The sequence below is a fragment of the Apteryx rowi genome, unplaced genomic scaffold (assembly GCF_003343035.1).
Source record: "Apteryx rowi isolate R43461 unplaced genomic scaffold, aptRow1 scaffold_205, whole genome shotgun sequence".
Classification (NCBI taxonomy): Eukaryota; Metazoa; Chordata; class Aves; order Apterygiformes; family Apterygidae; genus Apteryx; species Apteryx rowi.
This window is the reverse complement of record NW_020448364.1, coordinates 1,049,281-1,068,502: the sequence shown is the minus strand read 5'-3', so window position 1 is coordinate 1,068,502 and position 19,222 is coordinate 1,049,281. Positions and strand designations below refer to the sequence as shown.

Below are 19,222 nucleotides of genomic sequence, written 5' to 3'. Positions count from 1 at the left end.
AAAGTATTGCTCCAGTACTCATAAAAATTACAATGAAAACAGGAAACCTTTTCTTGCCTTGCCTTTCTTCTTCCTTGCCTTTCCTTGCCTTTTGCTTTGCTTTTTGCCTTGCCTCATTAGAGTGGCACATGTTTTGCATGAGAGTGTGTCTCCTAATCATAAAGTTTTTTTTTTCCTTTCTTTCTTTGTTATTCTTTCCATAATGAGCTGGTGTCCCACCTCTCAAACAAATATTTCACTTCTGGCCACTTCAGTCTGGAAGGACACAGCAATCACCAATCACCTCTAATTTTCTTTCTTTTTTCTCTTCCTATCTCTGCCTTTCTTATCTCCATGATCTTTTTTTTCCTCTGTCTCCCTCCCCATCCAGACAGCTTTATTAAATTCAGATTTCTATTTCTGAGGCCTCTGTGTCTGAGCACTTGTTCCATGAGAGCCACAGAGAGCAAAGAAAAAAGGCAAGATTCCCTCATGTTCTTTCTGTCCTCAGTGTCCCTTGGAAGCACCCGGATCATCTGTCTGGTTGGGTATTCAGCTTACAGACTGTAATGTTGTCAGAATTAGCTCTTTTTGAAACTCAGGGAAACATAATATATGATAAAATGTGAATTAATTGGTGGCACACAACAAAGTGTACTTAATGTAATGTACCACCCTCTTGGGTAGGGTTGGGCTGGAAAGTGGAATCTCTGCTGAAAGTTCTTGGAAATTATGCATAAATGGAGTTCCTGTGGCTTTCACGGAGAGAAGAAGGGCTACGGTCCAAATGCCTTGACAGTCTTGCAGCGCAGTGCAATTTTGAAAGGGGTTGGCCAAGACCGTTTTCTGCTGCTTACCTGAATTAGTCTTAGTAGTGGTGTGCACTGGGTCTGAAATGAGCCTTTATATGCTACTGGAATATGAACTAGACCTACAAGGCTTCAGCCTCATGTCCAATAGGATTACCCCACATGTGAAAACTGAGCAAACCTTGCTATTTTTTGTAGATTTTTGCAACGTGGCACCCTATAAACTCAGAGTTGCTTTCTGATGTCCCAAACCAGCAGAAGGATCTATCCAGGTTCCTGCTGAGAGCATGCCAGATAAGCTCAGAAAATCAAGGCTTTTCTAATATTGTAGATTCCATGGAATAAATAAGTAAAAATCATTCCTTTGCTTATCTTACCAGCCTGTCTGGCAATGCTAGTGTTCTAGCATGAAAATGGACCCAAAATTGACCATCCTGGCAATTCTCTTCATAAAAGGATAGATGAAATAGACTCTTATGCATGAAGAACATCCCATAGATCCAGGCCGGATGCCTGAGCAAAGCAGTCTTGGGGAATCCTATATCGCTCTGCTTATCTTAAAGCAACTCTGTTTCRGTGCTCTTTTGTTCACCTACTCTAAAGCACTAGTGCACCTGTCTGGTTTCCTGCGCACAACCAGTGTATTCCCACATGGCAGCTTTGAATGAAATTGTGCAGCAATTGAGCATTTGTATGATTAACCACATGTTCAGGGCAACGATAAAACAGTACGTAGTACCCCAACAAGAAGAGTCTCAAAAATGTTAATGACTGCCCCGTTTTAGGRCTTAAGTATAAGCTAAGCACCCTCCACAACTGTTATTTTTACAGCAATTTGCAGGATGAAACCATTGCCCCATGTAGGAATGTAGCTGCATAATTTTATTCCCACAAAGGGTCAAAACCTCAGCTGTTTAATACTGGCCTGCACATCAAGCTGTCATCAAATARACCACCTGAGGAAGTGGCCTGCTGGGAATGCGTTTTAACCATCCAAACAGAGACATTCAAACCTTTGCAAACTCCACCACCAGAAATCCCAGGGAAAAACAGAGGACAAATGGGCATTGGTCTTCGGACCTTCAAGAACCAGACAATGGGCTGTTACTTCTCTTTTCTGGTTCCCATTGCAGGCTGGGATGTTTTCAGACTAAACAAGTCCCTGTAACCTGAACCCAGCCATCATTTATGGAAGTACCCTGCGCAGCATGGTTAATAAATAAAAAGTTAAGAAGAAGAGAGAGAGAAAAAAAAAAAAAAACCTTGCCACTATTAACAAAAGACTCTTCAAAGCTATTCTTTTGCTCTGGGCTTTTACAATAATAAGCTGAAAAAATACATTAGAGAACAGACTCCTTTCTAGCCACTTCATATTTCATTTTACCTCTCACTTGTCTATTTATTTTCACGTCTTTCCTAATTACTTCTCAATTGTAGAAAGACAACATTAGGCACAATGATTTTTAAATATACTCCCTGGCCAAAACAACTCCGAGAACTGTGAGAAATTTCAAACGGCTCCCTGGTAAGTCTGGAATAAAATGCAAAGGGAGTGATGCTACCAGCCAGATCAGGACAGCCAGGGCTGCGCGGGCGTTTGCTCTGCTCTGCCAGTCTAGCTATTCTTTTTCTCCTTACATGGGCACTGCACCACACAACCAAGATCAATGTGCAGCTGAGTTTATTCATCTTTACTCTAGTTATGGTAACGTACATGAGATGCTCCAGCTTTGAACCTACTCCTTCTCTCATGGAAATGTGCACAAGACTTTGATGAGACRAGGAAGAGGCTTCGGATTACCTAAAACAAGCACACAGGTGCAAAAGGGAGCCTCAAAGCTACTTCAAACCATCTTGCCTGTGTGTGAAGTCACATATGAAAATATCACGCGGAACACAGACCTTGTTTAAATCATTTTTGACCCTGGTGACTTCTCTGGATCTATACGAAGTTGGGTCTTCTGTCCTAGTAAACACGTAGGGGCCTAAAAAGTARTTATACTATGATTTTTGATAAAGTCCTCAGTAGCCTAATCTAAGTTTGTAGCTAGCCTTGCTTTGAGCAGGAGRTTGAACTAGATGACCTCCAGAGATCCTTTCTGACCTATTTTTTTTTCCAAGATTCAGTGTAGACATTGCATTTTTGGACTATGCCTAGAGACTTATTTGGTTTTCTTGAAACTGGTGTCCAGCCCGGCACCCATGTTGGTGGCAGAGGTTAGTAATTAGTTCTATGGGCTCTCGTGGTGTTTGCTCAGATGTTTCSTTTGCAATAAATTATCTATTTCTGTGCTTTCCAAGATATTTTGTTTAGTGCTGTCTCCTTTACCTATGTGAGCTCTGCTGCTCACATTCACAGGAGATGGAGCAGAGAGACGACTGTGCATCAGGCTAATGGGTGCTGTTGAAAGGTGGGAACATCTGGATTCAGTGTTTCAGGCTTAACCATCACAGCAACAAAAGCCAAATACAGAGTTTGACCTTTTTCAGAGTCTTTCTCAAAAATTTGCTTGCAGCCTGCTTAGCCAAAGAGATCTGTCAGGGATAGGGGGATTTTCTTTATTATTTTCTAGATTAATGCGGTGAGATCTTCATCTCTTTCTCTCTGTCTTTTCCCTTGTTCGTAATTGGAGAATACTGTTACATTAACGGTGTGTACAGGACRAGCTTTTCCCGCATATTTTGAAGTACCCTCAGTGAATACCAACACTTATTACTCTCGCTGTTCTGCAAGCCTTGCTCTTTAGCTGCATCACTAGGAGCTGGACTCATTGCACCTAACTTTAGCTGTTCAAAATATAGGCTTTCAGTCCAATCTAGTTTTCTAGGTTTTTCCATACAACCRGTAGAGACAGGTATCTCCTGAAGTGATTCAATCTATCCAAGGGAAAGGGGGAATGAATGATCCTATAAAAGTCYCTCTCTCTCTAATGATTATAGTCTAGATGAGCAGCTTAGACCAGACAATTAGCTTAGACTAGACTCTTAACATTTAGGCAGCTAAAATTAATGTGATGAATCCCATTCTGTGTTCTTAGATAATGACWCTAGCCTTTGTATCTCAATTTTTAACTCTTCTCTATGTTTTCATAGGTGTTTGGATTCTGCACTTTGCTTTCAGATTCTTTTCCACTTCTAAGGCTTAAAATACTWGCGTCCCATTACTGTTCACTGTCATAAATATGTCATGGTATAATATAGCTGTCTGTACCTGTAATGAAATCCTTCTGCTTTAAGATTCAACTCTGTAGCACATACAGGACTAATATTGCTGAAAATTTTCCTAATAATGTCACTGGGAATCCTGTGCTTCTGAACCTTTCTGTCATGAGCACAGGCTGTAGGACTGGGCCTTCAGCCAAGRCAGGGACAAATAAAATTGTAATGTTTTGTATAACTTCCTGGGGCAGGAGAAAAAAGAAAGGCTGTAAAACAAGACAATTGATGAATATTAGAGACACTGCACAGAACTCAGAGAGACTGCAAGAAATCATCTCACCCATCCATTTGCTCCAAAGCAGTATCAGCACTGACATTGCACCTGAGAAAAATGAATATAATCTGTTAAAAAAAAAACACACAAAAAACCCTCTGCAATTATGGTGGTTCCACTGTGTCCCAATCAGTTAATGTCAAGGCTTCAAAAAAATTTTTTTTTCTCATTAGAAAGCTATTTTTCTATTTTTTATCCGAAATCTCCTTGGTTAAAATATTAATCTATTTTGTTGTTGCTGTTGTTGTTCTATCCACTTTGGACATGGAAACCAACCTATTTTCCTTCCAGATCTTTCTTCTGATGCTGTAGACTAGTCCCCTTGGTCTACACTTCTATAAATTAATTATACTACTTAGTATACTAATTCAAATGTCTGCAATTTTTCCTGTCAGTTGTATTTTCAGACTTCTTATTTTGACTCTCTTTAGTGGGTCCTTATCGTTCTTGAAATGCAAAGCTTCAGACTGGACATAGTACTTTAGCTGGCACCTTGTCTGTGCTGAGGAGGTTTAGTGGTATTTCTCTTTGTACATGTGAATATTACTTTTTTYCCCCCCAGTATCATGACAATGTAGGTTTATGCTCAGTCTGTAATCTACTGTGAGAACCAATCATTTTCGTGGAGAATTTCTCCTGGCGTACGATTTTTCTGTCTGCATCTGATTACCCCTAATTAAGTACAAAACTTTTTCTTTGGCCTTACTGAATGTTTTCTTACTTTGTTTCAAGCCAATCTACTGAGTCCATTTTGAATTCAAAATTCTGTCCCCCAAACTTCTTGAACTTCCTCCCACCTTAGTGTCCTCTAGAGACTGTATAAGCATGCTCTTTATGCCATCATCAAGCAAGAAATTAATGTATTCATTATTACCAAAACCAGGACAGATGTTTATAAACCTTATTCTATATGGTCTTCTATTTTGCCAGCAAACTCTTAGCAACTGCTCTGAAACTGCCATTTTCCAATCAGTTTTGCATTCACTTTGCACTAATTTTATCTAGACTACATTTTCCCACAAAACTATCATGTGTGACGTTGTTGAAAGCCTTATTACAGTAAAGCTGGATAGATGGCCTGCCTTCTATATGTATCCATGCTGTCTGTCATTCCTTGTTGTCCTCTGAATATTTCCAATTTGTTAGGTTATTAGTTCCAGTATCTTTAGGGAATTGAATTTAAACTGCCAGATTTATAATGTTCTTTTTTTTCTTTTTTTTTCTAAAGATAGATGCCTTTTTTTTTCCCCATTTTCCTGTCTTTTGGAGCCTCACCCATGCCTCCCCAAGATGTCTATTAACAACTATCTGAACTTCTGAGTAGGTCTACAGAGAACTGGGGTAATTCATAAAGCCTTGGAAAATGGAAGCACAGCCCTAGAGAATCTCATTGTATAGTGAGTCTTTATAGTTACATATAATTGCTTGAAAACCCATCARAGATGAAAAAAAGGCAACTAAAAACTGGAATAATCAATGAAATCATACAACTAAATATCTAATGTTGTAATGATCTTCAGTCTTCCTTGTGATTTTCAGGAGCTGAGACCTAGAGACATACGCAATTTTTTAACGTTGCCCTAAATTTCCTTGGCATGCAATGAAAGAAGACAGGCATTCAGATGCTGGCAGACTGAATTGCCCCCTTGAGGCCTAGGATGACTGGGTTCCTAAATTAGGCACGTTAGTTCAATCCTTACACTTAGGTGGTGTGAATTCAGTCCTTGTCTGAGATTTTTAGATGTTTCAGTTTGTCACAGCTGTTACCTACTGGTGGTGGTGAGGTTCTCCTAAGGGTCAGATGCAAAATTTGATCTTGTTTCACCTCTCTGACAAGGAGCTCTCTGGAGGGATGAGGAATGGATGAGAGGAAATACCGTTGTCTTATTGCCCTGCTGTGGTACAGAAAGAGGGACCTGCATGAAATTACATAGCAGCTCTGCAACAGAGTCTGCACTGATAGTTAATCCAACACTTCTCTGAGACAAATTGAGTCTGCAAAAAATAAGGTTTACCTACCTTGTTCAAGCTTAACACTGTTGGAAATGGAATTAAGGGCAGTACATGGGGAAAAAGTGAAGAGAAAGTCAACTTTGTGTAATGCCTCAGGCCTGCGGTCTGGAGGAGGTGAAGGGAGGGTTGAACACACCACAGTAGCAGCCCAGTTTACACTGTTTCATCATGTTCACTGGCGGGCCAGCGTGGGACTGAGATATGCCAAGAGGTCTGTTAATGAAGGAGACCATGGTGATGTTTCTTCCAGTGGGAAACTTTCCAATGTACAAATGGGGAACCATCACARCTACTGCTCAGTGACTGGATCTCCAAATAGTGCCATCTGCAAATCACCCTAATTCTTAAAGAATGCCTAGAGATTTCAAATCTCTCAATTTTCTTCATTTCTTATATTTCATAAGAGGTTAGTTTTTAATGCACAGGTGTTTAGTACCTTACTCCCCTGAAAACCAGGTCTCTCCTAACACTCTGAAATTGGATGTACAAAGCTGAAAGCATTTAGAATTGCTAGTTTCTTTTGAAAATGGTGTGCGTAAGAAATAATAAGAAGTCAGCACATTTGAATCCATAACCAAATTGTAGTTCTGGGCTGAATTTGGGATATATAGAATATTTTTGTTCAAAAAGCATATCTGGGGAAAAAAGGATATTTCAGTAAAATAGGTTTATGGCAAAAAAATTTACACTGTTCAGGAACATTATCAATTCTTAGATAAAGATCAAAACTTAGTAAAATTTTGATACTTAAGTCAAAATGCTTGATCTGTTAATGAACAAAAGAGGGGGGAAACTATTTCAGGACAAATGCTGGGCTCTGTTCTGTCCTCCGCTTCCCTTCTGTCTTATACAAATAATTGGCATTTTTAAGCTTAATTCTAATCTGAGTATTTCCAAAGTCTGCAGGTATTTGATGTTTTCCTTCTGGCCCGGTTCTAATGGAAAATCTTTCAGTCTCTCTGTGTGTCGGTTCCCAGGACGAAAGAACTGTTCTCATTAGGAAGAAATGATAATAAAAATAGTAAAATGGAGTTCCACACCAATTTTATTTTGAGGCAGTCATTTTATTCCCTGACTTTATTTTTGCAGAAGAAAATGATGATTTGTCTTTGCAGTAACGGCGAGCCAAGCAGGGAAAAAGAAGCTGAGAACCTTCCAGTCCATAACAAAACCTGGCAGCACTAGTCCTAATAGAGTTCAAGTTTATTTGACTAATTCTTTCACCACTTGTCAGAGAACATACTTTTGTTTGCGGTAAYGAAACGAGCTCTTTCCTCTCCCATTTCTCCAGCGAGTAGTGCAGGCACTTGCGTGGAGCGCACATTACTGCTAACYGTTATGATGTTTGCTGTCAAACTCATTTATTTATGCAACTGCTGTGGAAYGGCCTGGGGCCTATAAGCAGCCCTGAAAGATTTCAGAGCCCTGGCGTGGGGTCATGAAAGGGAAAGCGGGGAGGAGGGGGAAGCCTCCGCTGGTTATGAGAAAGGAACTGACACAGGAAATGGTCACATATGGCACAGATTTATTGTGTCCGGGACTTCCCATTCAAAACTCATTATATCCACAGCTCAGAGCCGYGCATGGCACAACCCCATTCGTTTTTAGGTCTGGCACCCGGCGAAATTGCTGCTCCGCTTTTGGACGGAGGTGGTGGTTTTGTCATCCCTTGGCGAGGGAGCCGGTGATTGCAGTCATGTCGGTGAAGGATGCCGCTTGCTGCCCCTTGCCTTTAAATTAAGCCGTGGGTATCGGTTTGTCTAAAGCTTCAGTCAACGGAGTTGCTGGTCAGGAGGAGAGAAGATGCCTTCTGGGCTTTAAATACAGCTAAAGGAAACCAGGAATATCTTGGGGGGAAATGTAATGGGAAAAGCTTTGGTAGCAACAAGAGAAACAAATCGTTACCTGCGGAACAGTGTGATCTTTCAAAGGTGAAATAATTTGGACGGAAAGATGGTTGTGTGTGTATTTTTTCTCTTTTAATCATCTTTCCTAGCAGACAGAATCCCCCCCCCCCCGCCACCGTCCCTTCCCAAGCTTTCAGCTCTGCTGGATGATGGACAGTGAATTCAAGAGGGTTGTGAGAATAGTTTGTTTATATTTTATTATTTGCTTCATGAGAGCATCTAAAAGCCCTAGTCAGACCCTGGCTTCAGTTTTGCTGGGAGCTGCACAAAAGTCCTGATCTCCACCCCTGGGCTGTGTGCTGGTCGATCCTCCAAGCCCTCAAGAAGGTTGTGGAGACTGAATTAATCTCTTCCACGCTATCCTGTGAGAGCTGGCCCTGCCCCGCTCTGTGCCCTGCACTCTCGTCCCACGCACGTGTTTGATTGCATTACAGCAGGTTTTAAAGTAGTGACTCCTGCAACGTCTGTGTATCCCTAGTTCAGGGTTACAGTTTAAGGCTTAATTTASAGCACTTTCTGGGACTCTCTGAAAATGCACAAAATCACAGAGTAATTCAGCTGTTTAATACTTTCTCGCTCCATGCACAATATAATGTCAAGTAATGCCTCTTTTCCCCCCATGGTGGATTTATTGCCTAAATAGGAATTATGGGGACCTTTATGTTGCCAGGATGCCTAAAATGACTGCTGCAAATTCCCTAATCGAGAATGATAATGGGGGGGGGAAAATCCTCTCTCACCTTGACTTTCTGTTGCAGTTTAATAAGCTGATGGTCAAGCTGCTCTGGGCTGGTGTGGAAAATACTAGAAACGGGCTCGATGTCCACACCTTGTGAATTAAATAGTGCCAGGGTATGGATGCTGGGGCTTTACAGTCACTCCTGCTCCATCAGCAGAACCACTCCAAGGCCAGTTTTGTCCCAGGTGACCCAGCAGTCTCCAACACAATTCCTGGGTGCCTTCCATGAATTAGCAAAAGCTGTGGGCCAGTCCAAAAAGGCAGTTTGGAGGTGGCTACCATCTGCTGGAGGGTCAGTGACTTTAGCAGTATGGATGTGCCATGCCTTGCCAGCTGGCCTCAGGGACAAAGACCTGGCCTTGGCAGTGGTTATTTTATTAGTTTTGACGCAATCGATGCATTAGCAGTTCAGTTTCAGTCCGATCTGCCAAGGTGTTTCCCGGCGGGGCTGCCTGGCGGCGACAGCMTGACATTTGAGAAACACTGCGGCACTGCAACACCTCCTTAATTCAACCATGACACAAGGCCTGGACTGGACARTCTCACTAAAGGGCACTTCAGATTTACAGACCCGCCTCATCCGAGAGGGCTCAGGATATATTCTTCTGGCTAGGTTATTTCCCCCAACTTTTTGCTGCTGTGTGAGGCAGGATCTGCCTGGGTTGATATGTGCTCTTGAATATAWATATGCCTATGAAGAACAAAGATGGTCCTTTGGACTCAGGTAGCTCGTGAGCTGCTAATCACTGGAAGTTTGGGGAGCATTTTAAGAAACATCGCTATATGCCTGCTCTGTTCCCATACTCTTTCTAGGCACCTCTTTTCAGCCACTGTCAGAGAGCATCCTTGCCTAGATGGACTTCTGGTCTCACCTGTTAAGACTTTACCCGTGTACTTATGCTTTAAGGTCAGGAATGAGTTATTACTCTAGCCTCCGGCAGCTGGAAAAGTTTGCAAGTTTTTGTTCATAACATGGAAAGATATACTGTCACCTGTAGCATACATGACCTACCTTTTCAGCATGGAGAAGTTGTGAAGGGTTGATGCTAGTGTAATAAATACACAACCGTATTAAAGATGCAAGCCATACTTGATTTCACAGGTAATATATAGCAATGTGTGTGGTCAGATCAACGTATGCCAACGATGAATACAAGAACAAATATTTCATTTAGGATATCTGGTTTTCTATGGATTTGTGTATGAAATGGAAGGGCCAGCATAGATACAGTGGTGTCTAAAAAAGGTGAGCTTACACTACAAGCTTTCCTTCAGTGGGAGCACTAATAGCTCTCTTTGCTCTACTTGTGCAACGACTTTTACAGAACTTGTAAGAACATAATATCTTTGAGTCCACAAATGTGACTGGAATTGGCCGGGGGGTTCAAAGGTTTTTATGGAGCAGTGATAAACAGGAGAGCATAAAAGCACACACAGTGTGATCTTATGAGACTCATTTCCTTAGAAAATCATTTTCTCTAAAAGAAAGAATTAACAGCCTAAAGCAGTCACTCAATTTTTATTCACATGGTCCCTGGCATATATATATATATATATATATATATATATTTCTGTGTGTATATATCTCACATACACAAACTTACACAACTACACATGCAATCACACGTGCTTCCATGCATTCCTAAGTTACTTGTGATTGCATGTTTGCATGTTTACCTCCCCCCCCCCCGAAAAAACACTGGTGAACCCAATTGCATGATAACCCCTACTTATAATCAGTGGGATTTCTAAAACTGGCCCGGGATGCCTTGCCTCAGTGTCTGCTGAAGTTGTCAGGCCTGTTTTTACTGATGTGTATCAAGATTTACACGATCAGCATCTGCAGAGCCGTCGCTTTCAAAGAACAAGTGCATGGGCATGGGGACCCGGTCCCAGGGATCGGATGGAAGGACTGGGACCTGCATTATTTACAGGGAACATCGGAACTCAAGAAACRTAGAAAACCTTTTGCGTAGCAGAAATGACTGACCTCAGAATAATTTACCTTCATGGCACACTAGATTTCTAAGGTCCTGTTGCTGGGCCTTTTTTTATTTCGTATTTGAATGTCAACGGGTCAAAAGGAACAGTTAATGCTGATGAATATTTCCCCCTCAGCAAAGATATGTGCCGGCCAGCCCAAGGCCAACGAATTGCAATTTCTAAACAGTGTCCCATTTATCTCTCCCCTCCCCCTTCCTCCCCTACTCGCTTTTGTATTTTTGTAACTACAATCATAGTTAAATTAGAAATAACTGACGGGCAAATCCAGTCAGATGGAAAGAAAATTGTGGGAGATTTATTTTATTTTGATAAAAAACTGACGTTGCCTTTTGTTTTTGTCAAAAACTGACTATACTTTTCCTCATACCGTGAATTGTGAAATCCATCACGAAATGGGTAAAAATTATTGAAGGAAATGGTGGTGTTAACCTGAAGGGGAAAATCATTAATGTTGATGTATTTCATTCAATTTTAAATGTAGAATTTATTTTATTTTATTTTATTTATTTGGCGTAGGGGAACTAGGGAAAAAAGCAGGAGACTTGCAAGGGACTCTGTGTGCCTTTAAGTCAAAACATCTATTTTAAAAATATTCTTCCCTCCTTCCCTCCTGCTCCATTTTTCTAAATAAAGGATATGAGATGTTGTTGTTGTTGTTGTTGGGTTGTTGTTGGGTTTTTTTTTCCTAAGCAAAGAGGACCCCCTCGGCGCATTTTTCTTTTCAAATGTGAAATGAGGTGGAAAATCCTCATTTCACGACAGGAAGGACAAATATTGACACAAAGTTAATATTTGTCAGGAGCCGTAGAAGCAACCTGAGTGCTTAAATCTTATATACATACATATATATAGATATAAAAATATATATTTTATATATATATATATATATAAAAATATAAAATTAAATAATGAACTTGACTTGATGATGGGGGAATCTGCAGAAAGCAAGATCTGCTACCTGAGGCTAGGGAAATAGCTGGGGAGAGTGGACACAAACACATACTTTCTACCTCCGACTTTTTCTCTCTTTCGTGCATTGACGGAGACCCGTGCATGCAGCACACGTGCACACACACGTGCACGGCACACACATCCGTTCTTCCTCTCCTCCCGTGCATGTGGCCCCCAAGGGCACATGCCGCCTGTCTCACACGTGCACGTGCTCCCACAGACGTGGATGTCTCCATCTTTGACCTGTTTGTGTCTTCCCACACGTTCCTTCTTCTCTTTTCCCCACTTTTTCTCTCTCTCACGCGCGTGCGTGCGCGTGCACACACAACGCACGGGCAAATATAACCCATTTAATCTAATTTCACCCATTTAGGAGGAGGGCTTCTGGAATTTATCACCGCTGTTGTCCGCCGCCGATGTAAATAGCACATGTCAGCTCAATATTCAGTGGTCACTCAGTATTTATTAAGTCCTGTCCACTCTGGCCTTTTTGAGAGGAAAGCCCCAGGGCAGATTAGGTGCTGGCCCTGACACGCCGTGTCACTTATCTATTCGCATTGATTATGAGAGTCAGCTGTGACCAGGCCTCACTTTTTTTCCCTTCTTCTCTCAGGCCCCTCTTACAAGCACCCCTGCTTGGATTTTCATGAGGAAATAATCAGATTAGGCCTTCAGCGGCGAGTTCATATGGAGTTCTCTTTCTCCAATGTGCTACTAACTGAATAAACGTGTTTTGTGGTAAATTGTAAATGACATTATGATTACTAAGGCCAGCATGGGTTTCATTTAAAAGTGATCGAAATTGCTGGCTGCAGAAATTGTGACTGGCAGATAAGGCCATTTGGAAGGAGACAAGCGAAGATGGGTGTGTGTGTATCAGCGTGTGGGCGCATAGGCAACCTCCTGACAAACCCACTTGGCAAGGCAAAGTCAAGCCCTGGGAATCACAAAATATCAGTGAGCCCCATTTGTAGACAAGAGCAATGTCACCCAGGGGAGAAGGGCGTGATTTGGATGTTTCCGGGAGAGCAGGCGATAAGATCTGCCAGCCTTCGTGGCCTGGCTGCCGTCGGCAGGGTGCGTGTTCCTGGCGCTCGAGGACCATCACAAGTATCTGAGTGCAGCATTACCACTTCTGCTTCTGCATGAAGTCGCTGCTCCCTCCTCTCTTGCCCCCAGCACATGCTAAGAGCAAATGCATGTAATGATGAAACAAAAAAGGGAAAGACTAGCCAAAACTAAAAGAAGCAAGGAAAAAAGGAGAGGATAGTAAGCTGCTGTCTAAAAATAGGTGCATTTGCACAGATCCTATCTCACTTGGACCTCCTCTCTGAGCAGAGCTTGACATTTATGTAATTTCATTGCTCTCGTCTGTGACGTGCGCAATGAGAGCTCGTTCTGGGAAACACTCATAGACCTGGGTGACTTTCTGCACTTGAGGAATCCCCTTGAAATAAATCATAGTTAAGTGTCCACAGGAATCAGGCATAAAGATGTAACTATAAAGTGAACTCAGGCTGATTCCTCTATGGCAATATTTAATTCATCTCTTTTCCAGGAGTCTGTTTTTTCCTTCTAGCAGGGAGTTTCACAGTTCTAGCATTTGCTTACTAAGGTGAATGCTCTTTTATGCATTCAAAAATTTGAGACCTTCAAGTACGTTATCTCTTTCTTTTTATCCTTAACACTAAGCACTACTGATCTGTGTACACATCCCCAGAGCTGCTGAATGAGGAACGCAGAATTAGTTCAGACATTGTCCATGCTTTGCCTAACACATTCATGCACACAGCCAACCAGGAAAAGAGCAGGCTTGGGGAGGAAAGGAGGATTACAGCTGTCTACAGTAGTAAATTCCTTCTTTGATTTTATTTTGAAGGGAGGGAGGAAAAACAAAAACACACATCGTTCCCTAGGGTGCTTTGGGGAGAAATGTTTACATTTTTGGTGTCCCTGTGTGCACTCATTTACTTTTATTCTTCCTTATAATCAGTGATGATCTCATCATTACAGCCTGAGGCACAACTTCTCTCATCTTAAAGCAGAGACCTATATTCGGTCAGAGAGATCATGCCCTCACTCCAACAACTGTATGGCCTAGATGTCCTTTATATAGATCCTTCTGTAAAAGGTTCTTCTTGATTAGTCTCCATAGAGCTGCTATAGGGTAGACACCTGGGATGGGATTCTGCTGCAGATTCTGACATGGATGGAAGTGTCTTAGCTCTTTGAAGTGAGAAGAGGGCTTGATTCTGTTACCTAAAGTGTCTCTTCCACTCCCATAGGTCCTGTGCAGTATCTACAGATACTGTAGCTACCCTAAGAAATTCAAGTGACACTATACATCTGTGTTTTGGTGACTGGATCMTAACTCTAATTGGTACAGTTAGGGGAGTCTAGAGAGCAATTCAGCTGACAAAATGTAGGTACCTATTTTAAGGTTAACTGACTTGTTTTCTACACTGCCATGACTGTATTAATGGCTGGGAATAGGTGGGGTTCAGTTGCCCAAAACAGGTGTCTAGTGTAATTTCAGGTGCTATGGTCCCACCTGGCCTCCAGCTGCCACCCAAGAAGGGATGGTCTTCTGTAGGCCTTCTGTCACATCTGCCAGGCTGTGCAGATAAATACCTCAGGGCATCCCACATGACACTAGATGACTATTTGTGGGCAAATAAATTAAACTCCAGATCTCCAGTGACTGTGATGGGAGCTTAGACAGTCGGAGCACAGGGTCTTTACTATAGATGTTAATTGTAGGTGTCTGAATCTGGAGCTTTGTCCCAGCTCTAAAGCTGGGTGAGGTGTTTCTCATCACTGGATTGGATTAATGATATGCTAATCCTTTCTAGGCTGTTTCCTTGAAATGCAATCCATGTGAGTGGGATGAGAGGACTCGGTGTAGAGTTGTTATCTTTCCAAAGAATTGCGGTCATGACCTGATTTTTGACCCTGCTACAGGCTTAGAACCAGGAGAAGACATAAAGACATATGGATTAATGTGCTGGGTCAGACCAAAGATCCATCTAGCCCAACTTGCTCTTTCAACAGTGCCCATAACTGGATGTCTAGAGAATAGAAAGAACAGTCTATGATGGTTCTCTCTCATGCTCTACCAGTCTTCAACAATTTTCAGCTCAAGGACTTCTTGAGGTAGATGTGGTTTCTACCCATTTCATATCCCTTAGTGTCCAGTTTTCCTTTAAAACTATATAAAACTTTAGCATCCACAGAAACAAATTTAAGCACTGAATGGGAAAATACACAGTTATAGCACAAAGTGTTGAGATGCTACCTGAAACAATTCCTTTTTTTTTTCCTCTCCTCACCTCTCTCTATCTTTCCAGGAATTTACAGAGATGACAGCAAGTGTATCTTCAAACCCGCAGTACAAGGCTACTTCTGCAAGCAGACAGATCATGCACTTGTCATCCTTGAAAACCTGGACCCCAGTATAGTCAACCAGAGACTATCTCCAGTGGTAGCGATGACTGGCAGCTTTATGGATACCTTCAGTGATGTGACTTCAAATGCAAAATGTTATCCAGCAGAGCATCCTCCTGCTTTCTATTCTGTCTTGCCATCCAACAAACTCACTACAGTTTGCTTCCCTGACCTAGCACCTCTGACTTTCAGACTTTACCTTCTCAGTGGCCAAAACTCAACCAGGGTGCCCCTTGCTATATTCTACAATGAACCCCTCAGCCTTCGTGTTTTCATTCAAGGGAAGTATGTCTCTCCAACCCTATCTTCTTTCTCACTGAATGAAGGGGTAGGAGCCAATTACTTTAACTTTGAGGACAACCTTCTCTATGTTCTCCTTCATGAAGAGGAACCTGTAGAAATAGTCACTGGCCTTTCCCTTCACATTGCTTTTTCTGTACCTGAGACCATTGGGGAAGAGGGTGAGGCAAGTATAATACGTCGATTAGCTGATTTCTTGCAGGTTGGTCATGACCAAGTCAGAATAGTCTATCATGTTCTGGGAGATGAAAGCATGTTAAAAGTCATCTCATCCAGTGCTAGCAAGAGGAGATATCACTGCCCTAACATGACATTTTGCATGGCCTCTTATACCAGGGCTGGCTCACAGAGAGTGGGGAGAAGATCAGTAAGCGCACAAACCCTGCAGCCATCTGACAGAGCTGTTCCATCAAGAGTGCTTATCATTGAACTCGGTGATCCACCAGGCCATTCAAGAAACGAATTTCATCCCTCCTTGACAAGCGATGGCTTAAAAAGCTTGGCCAGAACTATTATTAACACTCATCAAACTGGAGACCTTCAGAGAGGCCTGGATTTACCAGTAGATACTTTAATGGTGACTCAGCCTGCCTTCCTGTCTCCAGGAGGAGATAATAACAGGTAATTGTTTTGCTGCAGTATCATCAAAGATGTTGACATTGATTTAAGTGGAGTGAGGCAATTTAACCATTTGATCTGCTTGTCAGGATAGGGAATAACTTCTCCATTGACTGAAATATGTCTAACCACAGTGGAATGCATTATAAAGATCTCCTGGCATAGCTATGCCCAGGAATTTAGCAGGACTCCTGAGTGTAATCTATGATGTTTTGCTGGTTCTCATGGATCTCTGCACCATATTCCACTGTGTACTGCAGAGCTGTCCATGATGCCTTAAACTAGGATAGAGTTACTAGAAGTTTGCCTTGAAACTGTAAACTATTGGGTAAGGTCAATATTTCTAAAGGAGCTCAGACTATGGTATCTCTTTCTTTACTTTTAGACACTTAAGTAAGCCTATGAATGTTTATAAATTGATGCACTGCCAGAGACGTGGTGTGGAAGACAGGTTGCTGCCTTAAATTGCTTACGGGTCTAAACCTTGATTCACATACTGACAGAATTTAAGGCTGGAAAGGACCATTTAATCTTCTAGTTTAATCTCCTGTGTGACACAGGCCACTTCTGTTTATTCTGATACCTAGGTGTTGACTTCTGTGTTTGGCTAAAATATGCATTCTAGAAAACCAGCCTTAAAGATAATGGAGCTGGCAGCATCCAGTACTTCTTTTGAATGTGTGTCTAGATGCTGAATGCTATCCCTGTTTTTGTATCACAAATACTTGCCTGCTTTCTCTTGCGAATACCTCCGTCTCCAGCTTCCTGTGAGAGCTTCTTGCTCTGTCTTTTTCTGTTACATCAGCAAACTGCTGGGCATTGGCTGTTCCCTCTCCTGCAGATACCTCCAGAGCAATAAAATCATTTACCTGGCTGCTTTTAATAAATTGAGGAGTTTGAGCTCTGGTCGGTGTAAGGTGTTTAAATCCTTTTTTGGTTTCTTTCCTTCTCCCCCTCTGTGTTTTTGAATCCTTTCTGAAGTGTGGATGTCTGAATTGCTAGCAGTTTTCCTTGATGTCAGTGCCATATGCAAAAGTGGTAATAAATCCCATTTTCTACTCACAGAATTCAATGATCCCATTAGCCCATTTTTCCACAGAAATATAAGAGCTCCTGATCATTCATTTTCTCACTATATTCTCTAGTTTCTTTTTAGTTACTGCTTTCCAGGACCCAATCCCCCATTCTGTGTCTGTGGCTTTCCATGTTTTAAAACTTGTCTTACTGCACACATAGCTTTGCATTTGACTGCATAAAAATGCAATTTCTTTGCCCAGATCCAACACACCACATGTCTGGGTGCCCTTGTTTGGCTGTTCTCAACTCTCCACAATTTACCAGCCCACCAAAACTTTGGTGTTTTCATCAGAAGTGATTTTATATTTGTCTGTTGAGGTAAATATCCCCCAGCATCAGGCCTGCAGCTGGTTCTAACACAACACCAGCGGACCCTCTGTTACCTGATAATCATTTCCCTATGGAAACTACATTTTTTGCTCTGCCTGTTAACTAGTTCTTGATGAGTTTTGTATACACTGATTTTTTATTGATGAGGCTCAATGAGGGCTCAATTTCCAAAGGCCTTTCCTTTCCTCCTCCAAAAAGGTTTCCCTTCCTCCACAGCAACAAACAACCCTTTTCTGTCTTTCCTTCCTCTGGCCCTGTCTTGCTCTATTCGGCCTCTTGCAGCCACTATTTGTACGGCCCAGATGGCAGCCCTTATCTGCCGAGAACGCTGTGAGGAGCAGGGCTGTGGAGGGAGCAGACAGCCGTATATTTCAGCTCCAGATCCTGAATCCATATTAAAAGCATATGGAAAATATGAAAAAGGTAATATTCCATCTGTTTTTAATAGGGGACATGGGATTTAATGCCTGGCAACCTTATTGTGTACTGTCTTGATATTGCATAATGTTATTTTTTGATGTTGTGCACTGCTGAGCCTTACCCGACTATAAGCATATTCCATCTATGCAGTTATCTTTATTAAGCAGAGAAAGAAATTGGATTTGTCTAAGACTTATTTCTCTAATTAATACCGTATCCTCTTTCTACCACTGACCCCTGTACCATCCTGATGTCTGCTGACTGCCAGTGATACAAGCTGCTATTCGCATGCTTAACTTTTCTACTGGGAACAGAGTGGCTTATGATAGTGAAACTCCCACATTAAGGTTTGCTAAACTGGGACCACAGGAGTATTTGCTTTGATTTCTTTTGAGGTGGTTTCTTATTAAGCACACTGAGAAATTGTTGTTTGCAAGATCAAGTCTTAAGTTAGGGCCAGACCCTGAAGACACGGAATATTGTTTATGAGCACAGCATCACTAACATCAGTGGGGGGTGCTTGTGTTCCGGTGCAAGTGGGACAGTTTTTAAGCAAACAGTGTTGCAGGAAGTCTTGCAGCCTGTGATAGCAAATGTTATCCTTTCTCTATGCTATTCTGAGACGCCCAGCAGCTTGCAGACTTTGACAGATAAATGACCCCTCATTCCCTGTGTTGATTACTGATGATCAGCACAAGAGGAGCAATGATAGCTACACTGTGGGAAATGTAAAAGCTATAATTTTTCACAGCAAGTCCAACAGAACCCTATTAAGTGTCTGTGGATTCCTCAATACCTCCGTGAAACGTCACAGTGGGCAAACAGGGATCACCTACAGGGAAGGCTCACTGCCTCTTTGGTGTGCCAGGCAGGAACACTTTGTGGCTGCCCTTTGTCAGACACGAGTGAGATCTTCCCTGCACCTCACACTGCTCTCCAGGGTGGCATATGGAGAAGTGTTTCCTGCCCTCTCCTCTGTGCATCAGGAATTAGAAGCTCTGTGACGCCAGCCCTCCTCATCACGCATCAGCTGTGGACAAGGGTGATGTGGATGGGGGCGACCTCCACCAAGCAGCGAGGGTCAGGGCAGCACCCAGGGAAGGAGGCTCTTTTATTAGAGGGGCAAGAACAGCACCAG

The 19,222-nt window shown here is 42.1% G+C and overlaps 1 protein-coding gene across 1 annotated transcript in view; it reads left to right on the top strand.

Moving 5' to 3' along the window:
- The window catches only part of PKHD1 (PKHD1, fibrocystin/polyductin), a 269,755-nt gene that overhangs the window by 224,776 nt on the left and 25,757 nt on the right, over window positions 1-19,222 (top strand). Inside the window, exon 59 of the mRNA XM_026063949.1 lies at window positions 15,243-16,260. Within this exon, the coding sequence (XP_025919734.1) occupies window positions 15,243-16,260 (1,018 nt within the window). The remainder of the gene's footprint in view (window positions 1-15,242; window positions 16,261-19,222) is intronic.